A 19,209-nucleotide genomic window follows, 5' to 3' on the forward strand; every position below is an offset into this window, starting at 1 on the left:
GTGAGTATAACACCAGGCACATCTCCTGAAGCGCACATCAACCAAATAACTGCTGCAGCATATGGGCGCCTAGCAAACCTCAGAACAGCATTCCGACATCTTAATAAGGAATCATTCAGGACCCTGTACACCGTGTATGTTAGGCCCATATTGGAGTATGCGGCACCAGTTTGGAACCCACACCTAGCCAAGCACGTGAAGAAACTAGAGAAAGTGCAAAGGTTTGCAACAAGACTAGTCCCAGAGTTAAGAGGTATGTCCTACGAGGAGAGGTTAAGGGAAATCAACCTGACGACACTGGAGGACAGGAGAGATAGGGGGGACATGATAACGACATACAAAATACTGAGAGGAATTGACAAGGTGGACAAAGACAGGATGTTCCAGAGATTGGACACAGTAACAAGGGGACACAGTTGGAAGCTGAAGACACAGATGAATCACAGGGATGTTAGGAAGTATTTCTTCAGCCACAGAGTAGTCAGTAAGTGGAATAGTTTGGGAAGCGATGTACTGGAGGCAGGATCCATACATAGCTTTAAGCAGAGGTATGATAAAGCTCACGGCTCAGGGAGAGTGACCTAGTAGCGATCAGTGAAGAGGCGGGGCCAGGACCTCGGACTCGACCCCCGCAACCTCAACTAGGTGAGTACAACTAGGTGAGTACATACACACACACACACACACACACACACACACACACACACTCGCCTCTACCTGTATGTAACTAAGCAGCACAAGTAGGGCACCACGAACACAACTCTGATCCCATGACAACACAAAGATGAAAAATTACTAAGGAAGATTATTTTAAAATAGAATGAAAATCATCTTTTTTCACATATTTATTTGCAAAAAATGGCATAAAAACGGCATTGTCTAGAGTAGAGCACAAGCAAAATTTCCTATTGACACGCAAGAGTATATGCATATATACTTGTTGATTCATGGATAATGTAACACATTCCAGGGGCTTTCGTGATCTCACAATTACATTCTCGAAGAACATATTGAACTGTGTTCCATGAGAATGTAATTGTATATATATATATATATATATATATATATATATATATATATATATATATATATATATATATATATATATATATATATATATATATATATATATATATATATATATATATATATATATATATATATATATATATATATATATATTAGGTAGAATTCGAACCTGCATAAGTCCGCTCTCTTGCTTTATTTTCCTTTATATTATTTATACCCTTACTAGAGTATTACTTCTCAGCATCAACACAATCTTATATTTCCACAAAAAAACTGAATCTTAACATTGGCAGTGATGAAGTACATTTACGACCATTGCTAGTGTGAAGATGAAACACGGTCACTTCAAGTTATGTGAAGATGAATAACGGTCACTTCAAGTTATGTGAAGATGAAACACGGTCACTTCAAGTTATGTGAAGATGAAACACGGTCACTTCAAGTTATGTGAAGATGAAACACGGTCACTTTAAGTTATGTGAAGATGAAACACGGTCACTTCAAGTTATGTGAAGATGAAACACGGTCACTTTAAGTTATGTGAAGATGAAACACGGTCACTTCAAGTTATGTGAAGATGAAACACGGTCACTTTAAGTTATGTGAAGATGAAACACGGTCACTTCAAGTTATGTGAAGATGAAACACGGTCACTTTAAGTTATGTGAAGATGAAACACGGTCACTTCAAGTTATGTGAAGATGAAACACGGTCACTTCAAGTTATGTGAAGATGAAACACGGTCACTTCAAGTTATGTGAAGATGAAACACGGTCACTTCAAGTTATGTGAAGATGAAACACGGTCACTTCAAGTTATGTGAAGATGAAACACGGTCACTTTAAGTTATGTGAAGATGAAACACGGTCACTTTAAGTTATGTGAAGATGAAACACGGTCACTTCAAGTTATGTGAAGATGAAACACGGTCACTTCAAGTTATGTGAAGGTGAAACACGGTCACTTCAAGTTATGTGAAGATGAAACACGGTCACTTCAAGTTATGTGAAGATGAAACACGGTCACTTCAAGTTATGTGAAGATGAAACACGGTCACTTCAAGTTATGTGAAGATGAAACACGGTCACTTTAAGTTATGTGAAGATGAACAACGGTTACTTCAAGTTATGTGAAGATGAAACACGGTCACTTCAAGTTATGTGAAGATGAAACACGGTCACTTTAAGTTATGTGAAGATGAACAACGGTTACTTCAAGTTATGTGAAGATGAAACACGGTCACTTTAAGTTATGTGAAGATGAACAACGGTCACTTCAAGTTATGTGAAGATGAAACACGGTCACTTCAAGTTATGTGAAGATGAAACACGGTCACTTTAAGTTATGTGAAGATGAACAACGGTTACTTCAAGTTATGTGAAGATGAAACACGGTCACTTCAAGTTATGTGAAGATGAAACACGGTCACTTTAAGTTATGTGAAGATGAAACACGGTCACTTCAAGTTATGTGAAGATGAAACACGGTCACTTCAAGTTATGTGAAGATGAAACACGGTCACTTTAAGTTATGTGAAGATGAAACACCGTCACTTTAAGTTATGTGAAGATGAAACACGGTCACTTTAAGTTATGTGAAGATGAATAACGGTCACTTCAAGTTATGTGAAGATGAAACACGGTCACTTCAAGTTATGTGAAGATGAATAACGGTCACTTCAAGTTATGTGAAGATGAAACACGGTCACTTTAAGTTATGTGACAATGAAACACGGTCACTTCAAGTTATGTGAAGATGAAACACGGTCACTTTAAGTTATATGACGATGAAACACGGTCACTTCAAGTTATGTGAAGATGAAACACGGTCACTTCAAGTTATGTGAAGATGAAACACGGTCACTTCAAGTTATGTGAAGATGAAACACGGTCACTTCAAGTTATGTGAAGATGAATAACGGTCACTTCAAGTTATGTGAAGATGAAACACGGTCACTTCAAGTTATGTGAAGATGAACAACGGTCATTTTAAGTTATGTGAAGGTGAAACACGGTCACTTCAAGTTATGTGAAGATGAAACACGGTCACTTTAAGTTATGTGAAGATGAACAACGGTCATTTTAAGTTATGTGAAGGTGAAACACGGTCACTTCAAGTTATGTGAAGATGAATAACGGTCACTTCAAGTTATGTGAAGATGAAACACGGTCACTTCAAGTTATGTGAAGATGAAACACGGTCACTTCAAGTTATGTGAAGATGAAACACGGTCACTTCAAGTTATGTGAAGATGAAACACGGTCACTTCAAGTTATGTGAAGATGAAACACGGTCACTTTAAGTTATGTGAAGATGAAACACGGTCACTTCAAGTTATGTGAAGATGAAACACGGTCACTTCAAGTTATGTGAAGATGAAACACCGTCACTTCAAGTTATGTGAAGATGAAACACGGTCACTTCAAGTTATGTGAAGATGAAACACGGTCACTTTAAGTTATGTGAAGATGAAACGCGGTCACTTCAAGTTATGTGAAGATGAAACACCGTCACTTCAAGTTATGTGAAGATGAAACACGGTCACTTCAAGTTATGTGAAGATGAAACACCGTCACTTCAAGTTATGTGAAGATGAAACACGGTCACTTCAAGTTATGTGAAGATGAAACACCGTCACTTCAAGTTATGTGAAGATGAAACACGGTCACTTCAAGTTATGTGAAGATGAAACACCGTCACTTCAAGTTATGTGAAGATGAAACACGGTCATTTCAAGTTATGTGAAGATGAATAACGGTCATTTCAAGTTATGTGAAGATGAATAACGGTCATTTCAAGTTATGTGAAGATGAATAACGGTCATTTCAAGTTATGTGAAGATGAATAACGGTCACTTCAAGTTATGTGAAGATGAAACTCGGTTATCTAATAGTAATTAATTCAGAATACAAAAATTAATCAACCCCCAAAAAAAGTCATGTTCATAATTACATCGTAAATAACATGACACAAGATTCAGAAACTAAAATGAAAATAATCAAAATATATAATTAAAGTAATGGGCCACAGATAATCCGACCATGTTAAGGAATCACTCGTTCATGATCGACGAACTGATCAAATACAAAACAGATAAACAGGATAAAACGGGAAACTTGCACGTGTATCTTGGCCAAGTTTGATTAACGCAGGAATTATTTTTTTTTATTTTTTTATATATGTAATGTTCCAAACCTGCGTGTGTTATTCAACGCAAAAAGGGTGGAGGCTTGATCCTCCGTCCATTAATCAACCAGAAAGGGTCAGGGAAGACTTCAGGAATGAAAAATAATTGGGAGTAGACCTGAATCAACCAGTCAACTGGCCTTTGTTGATGTGTGTTCACCATGGTGGTGATAAGCAGGATTAATGCAGTAACTTCAAAAAATAACTATACAACCATAAACAATTAATTACCTTGCGATTAAGAAATAATTATTTTGATATAAACCGATTATGACAAAGTTGTGTTTTGATACTTTTGTTCTATGGTCAATAATGGCTTTTATTTTGGCGAGAATCTACGTGTTGAAGGTTGTTATTGGCCATGAAGTTCACTCAGTGCAGAAGATAAACAGTGTAACAAACACATCAGAGAAAGGTTAGAAACTCCTGAAAAAGAATCAAAGATTTCCTTGCTCGACAGTAGCACTTTCTCACCTCTTTAAAGCTGGTCTGAAATGGATAAAAAGAGAGATAAATAAATGCCAGTAACTGTTACTGTTACTAACACAGCTACTATTACTACCATGAGAAACTACGGGCCAGATACCCACCGCAGAACTTTGTTCCCTGGATTAACATTATACCCGTAAAGGTGAACATTGTACAGGAATATCTCTTAGAGGTATCCTGGAGTCACTTATCACCCAGCAGTCAGATCCGAGCAGAAAGGTGACTCCTTTCGAAAGCACAGTGAAGTACAAAGAGAAAATAGACAGCGGTAAACACTACTGTCCCACCGTGGCTGTCTGATGAGAAGGACTTACACTAACTTGGCTATCTCTGCCTAGATAGTTAAGACAAGGATATTATAGCAGATGGCTCTCTCCCGTTCTTTGCTCCCTCTATCCATTAACACGGCTTTAAAAGATAGGGTGATAGAATTGCAATGCCCTTTTGAAGGAAAAAAAAGTGTGTTCACATTTGTCAGGAAAAATTGGAGCTGATTTAAGATTTAGAGTATGACAGTTACTACTGCCATTTCTACTACTACAGCTACTACTTCTACTACCACCACTGCAACAATTACTGCTATAACTACTACTACTACTACTACTACTACTACTACTACTACTACTCCTACTACTACTACTACTACTACTACTACTTCTACTACTACTAATACCAATACTAATATTAATACTACTATTATTATTACTACTACTACTACTATTACTACTGCTGCTGTTGCTGCTGCTTATGTTACATCTAAATAATGTTTGTGTGGTAATCCATAGTCAGTCATTTGTCCTGAGGTAGTTCCAGGATGAAACTAGTCATTATCTGCATGGTATTTAGTTGAATCCTATATTTGCAAAGTGCTTATCCACCTAATTCTAAAATGAGAGAGAGAGAGAGAGAGAGAGAGAGAGAGAGAGAGAGAGAGAGAGAGAGAGAGAGAGAGAGAGATTAAAATAGCTTTCTAGGGTTCTTAATGTACACATACCACACAATTACGCCTATGAACAAGCTTTTAAAGTATTGCAACCTATCATTTAAGCATACATTTTGAGAAATATTCCAAAGTACATGATGCACAAACACTACACACAAAGTACATGATGTACAAACACTACAAATAATTCTTAGTTACAAAATACACACAGGAACCGCGATCTTGCTTGCAAGCGCAGAGGTGAACATAGCACATGAAGGTTATAATAGTGAGATCCTTATACTAAATATTATTGAGCTGAAAGAAATGTGTTTTCCTCAACACAGATCGAACTATAAAGGATTCTAGAACGCAAGTTATGCACAGAACTCTCCAGCCTCTGTACTATAATTTCCTCGTGTATATGGTGTGTTAATTTATCTTGTGAAGTACTCCTCTATCACCTCTTGTACTGGGCTTAATGTGTCTTCTTCTTCATCGTCGTCATCCTCGTCGTCGTCGTCTCCACCTCCACAACCACCACTTTCTGAATCATCATCTTCGTCGTCACCTTCATCTTCGTCATCGTAGTCTTCATCGTCTTCATCTTCATCGTCATCTTCGTAATAACGGTCGTGAAAATCGTCGTGAAAGTCGTCATCGTGCGGGTAGTCGTCTAGCATGTCAATCTTATTGAGCCGAGCAGAGTATTTTGCGCTGATGTCGTCCGAATGATGGGCAGAATATTCCTGCAATAATAATAATAATAATAATAATAATAATAATAATAATAATAATAATAATAATAATAATAATAATAATAATAATAATAATAATAATAATAATAATAATAATAATATTTTTATTGCAATTTCATGTCCTCATACAGAAACTACCAGACTGGTGAGGTAGGCAATCTGTTTCAGAGAATATACACCGAAAAGTGTATATACTCAGTGTATATACACTGAATATTCTTGAAAGGTAGTGAACAGGTGACATGCAGACTCAATCAACCTTTATAAAGTCACTAGAGTTAAAGCCCACTTAACTAACCCACCAACCTTTCTTTTGAATTTTTTTTATTATACATATTTACATATATCATATTAACTTTTATATACTACAGAGTACCTGCATTTTCTTCAGTAGATCTACTGAAAAGGGTACTTTTACCCTCTTTCATTATGTGCCTACATTAGAAATGACTTAGCTTACAACCCAAGACCTGATTTAAATAACAATAAACTGGAGATTCTATGGTTTGAAGTGCTGCTTCCCAAGACCAAACCCATCTTAGTAGGAACTAGTTACCGCCCTCCTACCCAGGACCAGTTCTTAGAAGACTTTTCCAGAGTCTTGTCCGGAGTTGAAAGCAATTGCGAAACAATAATACTGGGCGACTTCAATATCTGTTTTCAGCAACAAAATAACGGGCTATGCAAAAGGTATAAGCAAATTCTAGGATTAAATAGCTACACCCAACTAATTAATAAACCAACCCGGATCACACAGTTCTCAGCCACCCTAATTGACCACATACTTTGCAACCGCGCTGAGAACATTAGTCAGTCAGGCGTCATTACCACAGGTCTTAGTGATCATTTCATCATTTACTGCACCAGGAAAATCACTAGGGATAGGATAGGCCTACACAGGACAATAAAAATGAGGTCAACTAGAAACTACAGTAAAGAAACACTGGTAAATAGGCTACACAATTGTGACTGGACAGAGATAACAAGTTGCACGGACGTAAACGATGCCTGGGAAAAATTCAAAACAATGTTCACTACCATTCTTAATAATATTGCACCAGTTAAAGAGGTTAGGATTAAACGAAGAACTGAACCCTGGATGACTACTGAGATATTAGATAATATGAAATTCAGAGACCAGCTGCTAAAAAGATTTAAAGCAAACAGACAGGATATTGCAGCACTAAATGAATTCCAAAGGGTGAGGAACAGAGTACAGAGGCTTATAAAAGGAGCAAAGGCAAAGCACTATTGCTCAAAAATTGAAGAATATAAGCATAACCCCAGAAAGCTCTGGCAACAAGTAAAACAGTTGGGGTATAGCCATAAGCCAGTAGATAGGTCTAACATAGTACTCACTATCGATAATGAGGTATGCCACGAAACATCTAAGGTGGCAAATTGCTTTAATTCCTACTACACATCTGTTGCATCAACACTAGTAAGTAAACTACCAGCTGCATCAAATACCTTTAACACAGACTCTGATAAGTTTCAAACATACTATACCAATAAAGGGGTAACCCCAAACAGTTGTCAACTAGTAAGTGTATCTCATGACTTCATTCAAAAAGAACTAAGCAGGTTAAACCCAACTAAGAGCACAGGCCCTGATAACATCCCGTCTAAGTTCCTAAAAGATGGTGCTTTTGAACTGTCAGTCCCTATTGCTCACATAATAAATCTATCAATCACCACTAATACCGTACCGGAGGGGTTCAAGGAGGCCAGAGTTACTCCTATCTTCAAGAAAAATAATAGGTCTGATGTAAGCAACTATAGACCTGTTAGTATACTCAGTATAATATCTAAAATTCTGGAGAGGGCGGTGTATTCTCAAGTAGTTAAGTACCTTAATGACAACAGCATTCTCCATAGCTATCAATCGGGCTTTAGAAGATCCTACTCAACCGATACCTCCCTTATTAATCTGATGGATTACCTGAGAACTGAAATGTCAAAAGGGAACCTCATAGGTATGGTAACCTTAGACCTGAAAAAAGGCCTTCGATACTGTCAACCACAATATATTATGTAAGAAACTTCAAGCTATCGGTATAGGTTCTGTAGACTGGTTTAAGTCCTACCTTAGCAACAGGAGACAAATAGTCAAAATCAACAAAACGGAATCAGAACCCCTGCCGATAACATGTGGAGTTCCCCGAGGTAGTATTCTGGGTCCCTTACTATTCTTATGTTATGTCAATGATATGCCTATCAGTGTCAAGTGCAAACTCCTACTGTATGCAGATGACAGTGCTCTGTTAGTGACAGGTAAAGACCCACAAGATATTGCTAATGTTTTAACACTGGAACTGGAGTCCTGCAGCAAATGGTTAGTAGACAACAAACTATCATTACACCTAGGGAAAACTGAAGCCATTCTCTTTGGAACGAAACATAAACTGAGAAGGGTAAATAATTTTAATGTTCAGTGTAATGGGGAGTCCATCACTTTGGTTTCATCAGTTAAATATCTGGGAATCCCCTTTGACCCATGCATGTCAGGAGAATTGATAGGGAACAGTGTAGTAAAGAAAGCGAATGCCAGGCTGAAGTTCCTGTATAGACAAGCACAGTGTCTACCTACTGAGGCTCGCAGGACCCTATGTCTAGCCCTTATACAATGCCATATGGATTACGCTTGCTCTTCTTGGTACTCTGCCTTGACAAAAAACTGAAAGATAGACTGCAAATCACCCAGAACAAAATCGTAAGATTCATCCTGGGGCTGGGACCAAGAGAACATGTAGGCCAGGATGAATTACAGCAGTTGGATATGCTGAATGTTGAAGACAGAGTAAAACAACTGAAGCTAAATCATGTTTATAAAATTGCTCACGAACAGTGTCCAGAATATCTTGCTGTCAATTTTGTCAAGCTTGGGAACCAAAGCAATCATAGTACTAGGGGGAGAGAGCACAACTTTGTAGTACCCACAGTCAGAGGCCAGGCTTCAAACACCTTTTATTGTACAGCAATAAAGGAATGGAACAGACTACCCACAAATGTCAAGGCCAGTCATAGCTTGAACCAGTTCAAGAAGACTGCCAAAAAGTGTCTGATGAATGAAGCAACAGAAAGGGAGGGGAATGATTTTCTATTTTTTAGCTAAAATACATGTAAATTTTACCTTATCCCTAGTAATGACCCTCGTATTGTAGATAGTCGTAATGACCCTCGGGTAGTAGATAGTCTTAATGACCCTCGTATTGTAGATAGTCTTAATGACCCTCGTGTAGTAGATAGTCTTTTTAGTATGATAATAAGATGTTATCTTCATTATAGAATAATAAGAAAATATTATAACCTTTATATTATAATAATAAGGTAAAAGGACCCCAATGGAAATAAGTCACTCTGTCTGACTTTTTTGGGTTATCCTAGGTTCTCTACACATATGCTGCTATGTATGATAATTCTATGTAACTGTATTGTGTATACCTGAATAAATTTACTTACTTACTTACTTACTTACTTACTTACTTACTCACTATTCCGTCCAAGTGGTTAAACTGCTGCTTATTTATCATAGTTTGCCCTTAAATCAGTACTTGGAATCATTTACAGAAAACTATGTATTTCAAGGCCAACTAGAAAATATTTGTGTTAAACTTGTACAACTGATATTTTTTTTTTTTCAAAGTTTATTCTCTATAAGGATTACAATGCTGAGTTTACAGAATTTGGATATTGTGTGGTTTACATGTAGTAAAATAAGGATTACAGAGTGTACCACTAGAACACCTAGCATGGCTAGGCATTTCGGGCAGACTTAGTTTAATTCTTAATTTTAAAATATTACAAATTATGAGGTAAGTTGGTATTATGGCTAAGTGACTAAATACTAGTTTGTGAGTTTAGCAATGTGAATACTTTTGTTTTGGCACAGTACATAGTTTCAGTATTGGAGTATCACAGGATTCATTATTTTAAGATTGAGATTAATATTTCTGTTTATGGTCAAATGGGTGAGTGAGTGTAAGTGTGAACCACCAGGTGGTATTCGTGTAGTTAGTTAACGGGGTATATCAGGGAGATAAGATGTTTTCTAATGGTAGTTTTGAAGGTGATGAATGTGTCTGCAGTTCTAGAGTTTACAGGTTGGGTGTTCCAGATTTTAGGGCCTTTGACATACATTGAATTTTTGTAAAGGTTTAGTCGGACACGGGGAATGTCGTAGAGATGTTTGTGTCTGGTGTTGTGCCTGTGGGTTCTGTCACAACTATCAAGAAAGCGTTTTAGGTCAAGGTTGATATTAGAGTTTAAGGCCCTGTAGATGTAGATTGCACAGTAGTAAGTGTGGATGTACTGAACAGGGAGTAAGTTTAGATCTATGAAGAGTGGGGGGGGGGGGGTGTTGCCAGGGATGGGATTTAGTGATTATTCTTACTGCAGCTTTTTGTTGGGTTATTATTGGCTTGAGGTGTGTTGCTGCAGTTGATCCCCAAGCACAAATAGCATAGGTGAGGTATGGATGAATAAGTGAGTGGTATAGTGTGAGAAGGGCATTTTGCGGCACGTAGTATCGTATCTTGGAGAGGATTCCAACCGTTTTGGATACTTTTTTGGTTATATGTTGGATATGGGTGCTGAAATTCAGGTTGTTGTCAAGGTATAGGCCTAGGAATTTGCCCTCATTATGTCTGGTAATTAGAGTGTTGTCAATCTTAATGTTAATTTGTGCATCTCCTGCTCTGCTACCAAACATAATATAGTAGGTTTTGTCAGTGTTAAGCGTAAGTTTATTGGCTGTCATCCAAGTCGATATTTTGATCAGCTCCTCGTTAACAATGGTGTTGAGGGTGGCAAGATTAGGGTGGGAGATGACATAAGTCGTGTCGTCAGCAAAGAGAATGGGTTTCAGGTGTTGGGATACGTTTGGAAGATCATTGATGTATATGAGGAAGAGCAGGGGACCAAGGACACTTCCCTGCGGAACTCCAGTATCAAGTGGCCGTGTTGTTGATGCTGTGTCTTTAATGGTGACATACTGATACCTATTAGTAAGGTAAGATTTGAAATAAGCAAGCGCATGGCCTCTTATACCGTAATGGTCAAGTTTGTGGAGTAGGATGTCGTGGTCTACTGTGTCGAAAGCTTTTCTTAGGTCAATAAAAATCCCTAGTGGATATTCCTTATTTTCCAATGCTGTGTAAAGCAGATCTAGCATTTTTATGATTGCATCATTAGTGCTTTTATTTTTCCTGAATCCAAATTGGCAGGGGTTGAGTATGTTTTGTGCCGTTATAAATGAATACAGTCTCCTGTGCACGAGTTTCTCAAAGATTTTGGATAGCAATGGTAAGTTAGATATTGGCCTATAGTTGTTTAAGTCTGTAGGGTCACCACCTTTATGTATTGGTGTAACCCTTGCCATCTTGAGTAGTTTCGGGAAGGTGCTAGTTTCTAGTGACTTGTTAAAAAGTAATGAAATAGCATGCGAAAGGACATGGGCCGCTCGCTTGTACAGTAATGGTGGGACATGAGACAGATTCCCTGAGTTATTTTTAAGTGACTTTATAATCTCGGTGACTTCCGTGGACTCAGTTGGTGCAAGATAGAAGGAATTTGGGAAATTCCCATCTAGGTAGTCCCCGGCATGGGCATTGGTATGTGGGATTTTATTGGCGAGATTAGATCCTATGGTTGAGAAGAAGTCGTTTATCTTGTTAGCTGTGTCAGTGGGATGTAGTGGTGTTTCATTAGGTTTAGTTAGGACAATATTCTTGTTTTTTTTCAGCTTGTGGGTCCCTAGAATCTGAGAGAGTGTTTTCCAGGTCTTTTTTATATCTCCTCTAGTGTCTGTGAATCTACTGGAGTAGTATAGTTGTTTGGCTTTCTTTATTACTTTGGTGAGAACTGATGAATAGTGTTTAAGAATATCTTTGTGTGTTAAGCCCTGTCTATATTGCTTTTCATATTGGTGTTTCTTGTCAATGGATTTCAGAATGGTGCTTGTTAGCCATGGGCAACCAAGCCGTTTGTTTGTGATCTGTTTCGTTTTTATAGGACAATGTTTGTTGTATAGTCTAAGTAATTTGTTAAGAAAAATGTCTGTCCAGTCATCAATACCATTGGCCTTGGAGAATTCTGTAGGCCAGTCAACAGTCTCTAGGTCAGCTGTGAACTTCCTTATTGAGGTCTCGTCATGGAGTCTAAATGAGACTTTGTTGTATTCAAGTAGTGGTTTACTAATGTTTGTCAGGAGGAAGGTAGGGTAGTGGTCTGTAGTGCTATCTGTGATTATCCCAGATTTAAGGCGGGCCAGTATATTGGTCCATATGTGGTCTATTATGGTTGCACTTGTCTCAGTGAGCCTGGTTGGTTTAGTTATTGTTGGTATGAGAAGTGTGTTGTTCATATTGTTGATGAAATCAGTTACAGGCTGATCATCTAGTAAGCCAAGGTTGATGTTGAAGTCTCCAGCTAAGAGAAGGTGGTGCTTATTCATTTGTCTGTTTGTTATTAGTGACTTTAATTTCTCACTGAAATTTGGGATGTTTGTGTGAGGTATCCGGTAAATGGCACCGATTGTTATATGTGTCTTAAGGTTTTTTATAGTAAAATTAGCAAAAATGTATTCCCCATATTCATCACTAAAGCAAGTGGTGCTAATACAAGATAATTGGTTAGAGTAATAGATTGCAATACCACCCCCAACTTGGCTTCGTCTGCAGTTGTGAATTGCTGTGTATCCTGGTAGAGGGTAGATATCTATTGTGTCCTGCTTAAGCCAGGTCTCAGTAAGGATAATGCAGGAGAAGGGTGTCTTTAGTGATTCAAGGAGTGCTAGGAGGTCATCATAGTGTTTGCTTAAGGACCTGATGTTGTAGTTGAGTACTGATAGACTTTTAGCATTGTTTAGGATAGTGCTGGCTTGTGATGCTGTGTAATAAAGGCAGTTACTTTCCAATAGGTTTTGATTGGGTGTCAGATTATGGAGGTTTAGATCAGGGTCAACGTGATCAATCATCTTCTAGGTTTAAATTATGGTTATTTATATCCTGAGTTGTGTGTTGAGTTCTAGTACTGATATCTGTAGTGGTGGGAAGTTTGGACAAGTATATAGCTAGAGTATTTTGGTCATATAGAGTATAGTCACTACTACACATAATGAAGTTGATGTTGTCTGTGTGTTGTGCTGGAATGAACTAAAGTACAACTAGGTATAAACTAGTAATATAAAAATACAAATTAAAAATAGAACAAGACTCTCACTTGTAATTGCACTAAGGTCTAATATAATGACTTTTGTGGAGTCTATGTTTTTTGAGCTAGAATGAGCTCTAATAATATAAAAATACAAATTAAAAATAGCACCAGTCTCTCTACTAGTAATTGCACTATGGTCTAATATAGTGAATTTCTTATTGACTATGTATTGAGCTAGAATGAGCTATAGTACAACTGAGTTTAATCTAATGATATAAAAAAGGCACAAGACTCTCAATTGTAATTGCACTAAGGTCTTATATAAGTTGTTTACAAGAATTAGAGTATAACTAGATTTAAATTGACAGGATAAAATACACAAGTTAAGGTAGCAAAAGAATAATAAAAAAAATTATAAAAATAAAAATGGGAATGACTTGGTTATAATATGCTAGTAAGATGGTAGACAGGATAATATAAAAGTTGTAGTTGAAAATACTAGTTTAAAAAGTATAGAATAAAAATGGTCAATAAAAGAAGTTTACAATAAGTTTGATCAATATAGTTTAAAGCAAAATTGGGTAATATTGTCTGTGAAACATAATTATACACAGTACATTAGATGATAAAACAAAAAAGACCCTGGCATAATAAAGCTGATCAAAATAATTGTGCTTTTTGATGTATTTAATATTATAATTCTTTTGCTAGATTTAGATTTTGCCACTGAAGTGGCTAGTTCATTGTGCACCCCATGTCCATCCTGTGGACGGTAGCACAAGAGCATATGGATACACAAAAGACCTAGGAACCAGGCCTCAAAAGGGTTAATAGGTGTATATTATTATTTTGCTAAAATTATTGGTATACTAGATTTAAGACCAATCGACCACACGAGGGCCATAAGATTGCATATTATCTGTTCATCACCGAAAAATGGGAATTTAAGTGAATCTGAGCGTATATAGACTGAGACAAATACGTCTCTCTCTGTGTACATATACAGACAGTCGTTTGTATTATTTGGAATACCACGATGGAAATAAGTCATTCCTTTGACTTTATTGCGTTATTCTATTAAGTTTATTTAGGTGCAGGTAGATATAAGCACATTTACATAGTTTAACATCTGTGTAAATTACCTAGGATAACCCTAAAAAAGTCAAAGTGATTTATTTCCAGTGGGATCCTACTTCAAATCTACACAATCTTCCACCAAAGTATGCCTGAAACTACTGTGTTAATGCATCCATTGTATAAATGCATTTTTTTTTTGTCTGTAAAAAACTTTCGTAGTAAAATTAAATAATATTTAAGTTCCCTGTTGAAAAAATATTTTTCAGGTAGATTTTTTTAATTTAAAGTCATGTATTTAGGCTTGAAGATGTAAGTACGTGCAGCCTGAATGATGCTCGAACAGTAGTGAGGCTGTATATTGAATCAACCAACAAACCTAATCTCTCAGAGGGTCCCCAGTGGAAATAAGTCACTTCGTCTGACATTTTTGGGGTTATCGTAGGTAATTTGCACATATGTTACAATGTATGACAACTGTAATCACCTAAATTTGTATAACCGTACTTACGTGTACCAGTATATAAATAAACTTACTTTCCCTCTCTACAGTTCAGTATCTTGATGACTCACTGGGTTCTAATTTTTATGACTACCACGCACGGGATGGGTATAGGTCGCATAAGAAAGTCAGTAAACACTACTACTTACTTTAACGTCATCCAGGTAATCGAAGTCATCACTGGAACCCTTACTTTTGTTAGCAGTTGCCACACACGCACACGCCGCCGCCACCCACACCAACCACCTGAGAAACACGTTTTTTTGTTAATTCTTCACGAAATCGTAATAATACAATAGCACACGAACCAGGGACTCTCTTCCCATGCGTTCAATCCCCACCCATTCCGTGGTTTGTTAATTCTTATTATACTCATGGGGAAGTGCTGAACCCGCAAGGGTCATGCAGTTCCTGGAAAATGGGTGGGATGGAGGGGTAATCAAATTTGACCCAATGAAGGAAGGGAAGTTCTAGATTGCTGGATCAAGGAGCCCTTCACCAGCATCAAAGGACCACTCTTGATTGTTACAGCATTACAAAAAACTGCAAATGGAATAAGGGTATTACTGTGCATTACGATGTCTTAACTTTATAGTAGCTATTTCTGCTACAATAATTACTACTACTACTTTTGTACCTAACGAATTTTTACTGAGTGGCAGAACATTCGACCGACAACAGAGGAGAAGTGATGGGGTAACGAGATACGCCTTCATACACCTGCTCCTGTTTACCTTGCAGTAAACATGTACCTGGATGTTAGTTCAGTGTTCACCTGGCAGTAAACTGGTATCTAGGTGTTAGCAGATTGTTTTCCTAGCAATAAACAGCTACCTGGGTGTTAGTTGACCTTGGGAAGAGGAGCGAAGGATTGTAGAGACAAGAAATTCAAGGCCACAGTCCTTGAATTTCTTGGTTTATCTTATGTTATAAGTTCTCAGGGAAAAATAACATCAGGATTTTGTCTTTATTATCTTTATGGTAATATAGCTATGGTTGCGGAGGCTGAGACAGTGGCTTACGTGTGGTATTGGTGGTGGTGGTGATGAGAATTGCCTCCTCTGGCAATTTTAATGGAGATTATTGGGTGTCGTGGTGGTGGTGTTGGTGATTGTTGTGTGTGGTGGAGGTGGTTGTGATGTGTGTGTGGTGGAGGTGGTTGTGATGTGTGTGTGTGGTAGTGCTGGTGATTGTTGTGTGTGGTGGAGGTGGTTGTGATGTGTGTGTGTGGTGGTGCTGGTGATTGTTGTGTGTGGTGGAGGTGGTTGTGATGTGTGCGTGTGTGGTGGTGCTGGTGATTGTTGTGTGTGGTGGAGGTGGTTGTGATGTGTGTGAGTGTGGTGGTGCTGGTGATTGTTGTGTGTGGTGGAGGTGGTTGTGATGTGTGTGAGTGTGGTGATGCTGGTGATTGTTGTGTGTGGTGGAGGTGGTTGTGATGTGTGCGTGTGTGGTGGTGCTGGTGATTGTTGTGTGTGGTGGAAGTGGTTGTGATGTGTGTGTGTGTGGTGGAGGTGGTTGTGATGTGTGAGTGTGGTGGTGCTGGTGATTGTTGTGTGTGGTGGAAGTGGTTGTGATGTGTGTGTGTGTGGTGGAGGTGGTTGTGATGTGTGAGTGTGGTGGTGCTGGTGATTGTTGTGTGTGGTGGAGGTGGTTGTGATGTGTGTGTGTGGTGGTGCTGGTGATTGTTGTGTGTGGTGGAAGTGGTTGTGATGTGTGTGGTGGTGGTGATTGTGTGCAGTGAAGGTGCCAGTAATTGATAAGTGTAATGGTGATACTGGTGTTGGTTATGATTGTTTTGTGTGATGGTGATGGTAGTGGTAGTGCGAGGTTAATAGTCACATGACAAGTAGTCTATGAAAAATAACACTAAATTAACTATCGTTATAATATACACCAGAGTATCCTAAAAAAAATAACTCCCTGCAACAATTGCTAAATCACTGCAACAAGCAACTCATCTGCCACTGCTGAAATCCTCAGTGATTCCTCATTTGGCAAAGATCCATTTTAGGAGAGAATCTTCTCTTTCCTGCCGAACATAAAACGTCTTCCCTCCCTCACAGGCTGTTAGTCACATTACAAATCTTCTCATAATGATTAATCGAAAAGGATTTATATCTTCTCCCTCTCTTCAGGGGGAAAAATGGGGTGGCTAGATACTGGTGAAGGACTCTTTATCCAAGGAAATGGAGCTACATTCCACTTCCAAGGCTCGAACTTGAGTACTTCGAATTCTTCTCGCTCTGTGTGACACCTACGAATTTAACGCTTCCCCGTTAGTATAATAATAATGACGCCTCTAAATTAGTATACATCCGACAATGAAAAGTTTGCAACTCTCCGCTCTTAGTTAACGTCTCTCACGTTCTTATTCATAAACTACTAAAAACAGTATATCAGTTAGGTTAGGTAAATAGACACTGACGCAACTAATAGACAGTGATGCAACTAATAGACAGTGATGCAACTAATAGACAGTGATGCAACTAATAGACAGTGATGCAACTAATAGACAGTGATGCAACTAATAGACAGTGATGCAACTAATAGACAGTGATGCAACTAATGGGATATTAATATGGCAACCTTTCGTGAAATGTTGCAACAATAAGATGTCACATTAGTTGCATCTGTGTCCATTTGTTTAACATTTTGTCGGTAATACTACCATTATTACTAATATAAGTTATATCTAATAACTGTTAGCTGAGCACTTGCATAAATACTATGTACTGAAGACAGAACACCTTATTTGAAGGTTATAGAGAAAGTCCTGGCTACTTATTTTAGTCTAAAACCTTCTTATAAAGGTTTTATTCATTCTAAAGATCTAAAGTCTACGGTTAGAACATTCTAGGTCTACAACAAGAGTTAAGTCACACGTACCGTAACGACAGCATCATCACGATGAGTTTCCTCTATCTTTCAAGCGTCACTGAAGAGGAGGTTGAAACGGATGTTTATCTTCAGGTCAGTCAGTCAACAGGATCGATCGTAGACCGTCACACCAGTCAACAAAATGGATCCAAGGCAGTTACACCAATCAGCAGAATTGATTGTAGGCCATTGCGTGTGTAATATCTAGCACCACGATGTTAAATTCTAACACACCCGTGTTAGTCACCTCGACACAGTTTACTGCAGTGTGTTTTGGATGCCTTCTCTCTGTCTTTCTGTTATCTATCCAGTCTCCGTATGGAGGGAGAATCGGCGTGTATGGTTCACACAAGACGAACGTGGCACAAAGCCCGTGTCGGCTGGTCGGAGGTAGTGGCCGTTGTTCGCTTGTGATAGTCATGGGGTATAGCCCACTACCTTGTCCCTTTCCTCCCCTTCCTCTTCCCCACGTCTCTCCCAGGCCATGCCATCCCCACCTATCCCTTCTCCCTTACATCTATCTCCACTTCTCCCCACCCCACCACGTCCCAGTCCCCACGACCACTTGCAGAGACAACACCTGTGAGACACACGTGGAAGAGGAGGAGGAGGTAAGGGAGAGGGAGGTGTCGGAATTAGGAAGGAACACGGGAATAAAAATTGGAGGAAGAGGAGGAGGAGGAAGAAGAGGAAGATGAGGAGGAGGAGGAGAAAGAGAAAAACTTAATAACTTCAGTAAATTAGTCAGAATGAGAAGAGATAGTGAAAATACTTCACTTTCAGTACAGATAATGAAGCTCTAGCTGGGGAAAATGAACAGGAGGGGTGGAAGTGAACATGAGGGTTGGAACTGAATATAGCGGTTTCAGGTGAACATGAGGGTTTCAGGTGAACATGAGGGTTTCAGTTGAGCATTTGGCAAACTAGTCATTTCGAGAGGAGGTGGAAAGAGAGGTAGAGGTGAACATTAAAAATGTAAGTGAACATGAAGGATGGAAGCGAACATGAGAAGAAAGGTTAATTAGAATGAAGCTCAAGAACATGAGCATACATACATGGGTGAGTGCACACACACACACACACACAGACAGACAGGCAGACAGACACACAGACAGACCCACACACACACACACACACACACACACACACACACACACACACACACACACACACACACACACACACACACACACACACACACACACACACATACACAA

General features: G+C 38.5%; 1 protein-coding gene across 1 annotated transcript; it reads right to left on the reverse strand.

Annotated features, from left to right (window-relative positions):
• Nucleotides 1-3,787: 3,787 nt before the first annotated feature.
• Nucleotides 3,788-18,427, reverse strand: LOC128695627 (coiled-coil domain-containing protein 1-like). Its single transcript, XM_070093273.1, has 4 exons — nucleotides 18,002-18,427; nucleotides 15,265-15,361; nucleotides 6,091-6,375; nucleotides 3,788-4,704 (listed from the first exon to the last, which is right to left on the reverse strand). Exons 1-4 carry the CDS (start codon nucleotides 18,016-18,018, stop codon nucleotides 4,621-4,623), a joined length of 483 nt encoding a protein of 160 aa, XP_069949374.1. The 5' UTR covers nucleotides 18,019-18,427; the 3' UTR covers nucleotides 3,788-4,620.
• Between the last annotated feature and the right edge of the window lie 782 nt (nucleotides 18,428-19,209).

This window comes from Cherax quadricarinatus, chromosome 42 (assembly GCF_038502225.1).
Source record: "Cherax quadricarinatus isolate ZL_2023a chromosome 42, ASM3850222v1, whole genome shotgun sequence".
NCBI lineage: Eukaryota > Metazoa > Arthropoda > Malacostraca > Decapoda > Parastacidae > Cherax > Cherax quadricarinatus.

Coding starts and splice junctions, on each gene's coding strand:
- LOC128695627 (XM_070093273.1), bottom strand. Junction 6,376..15,264: donor ATTACCTGGATGACGTTAAA/GTAAGTAGTAGT, acceptor TTATTATTGCAG/GAATATTCTGCCCATCATTC. Junction 4,705..6,090: donor CATTAAGCCCAGTACAAGAG/GTGATAGAGGAG, acceptor TATCCATTTCAG/ACCAGCTTTAAAGAGGTGAG.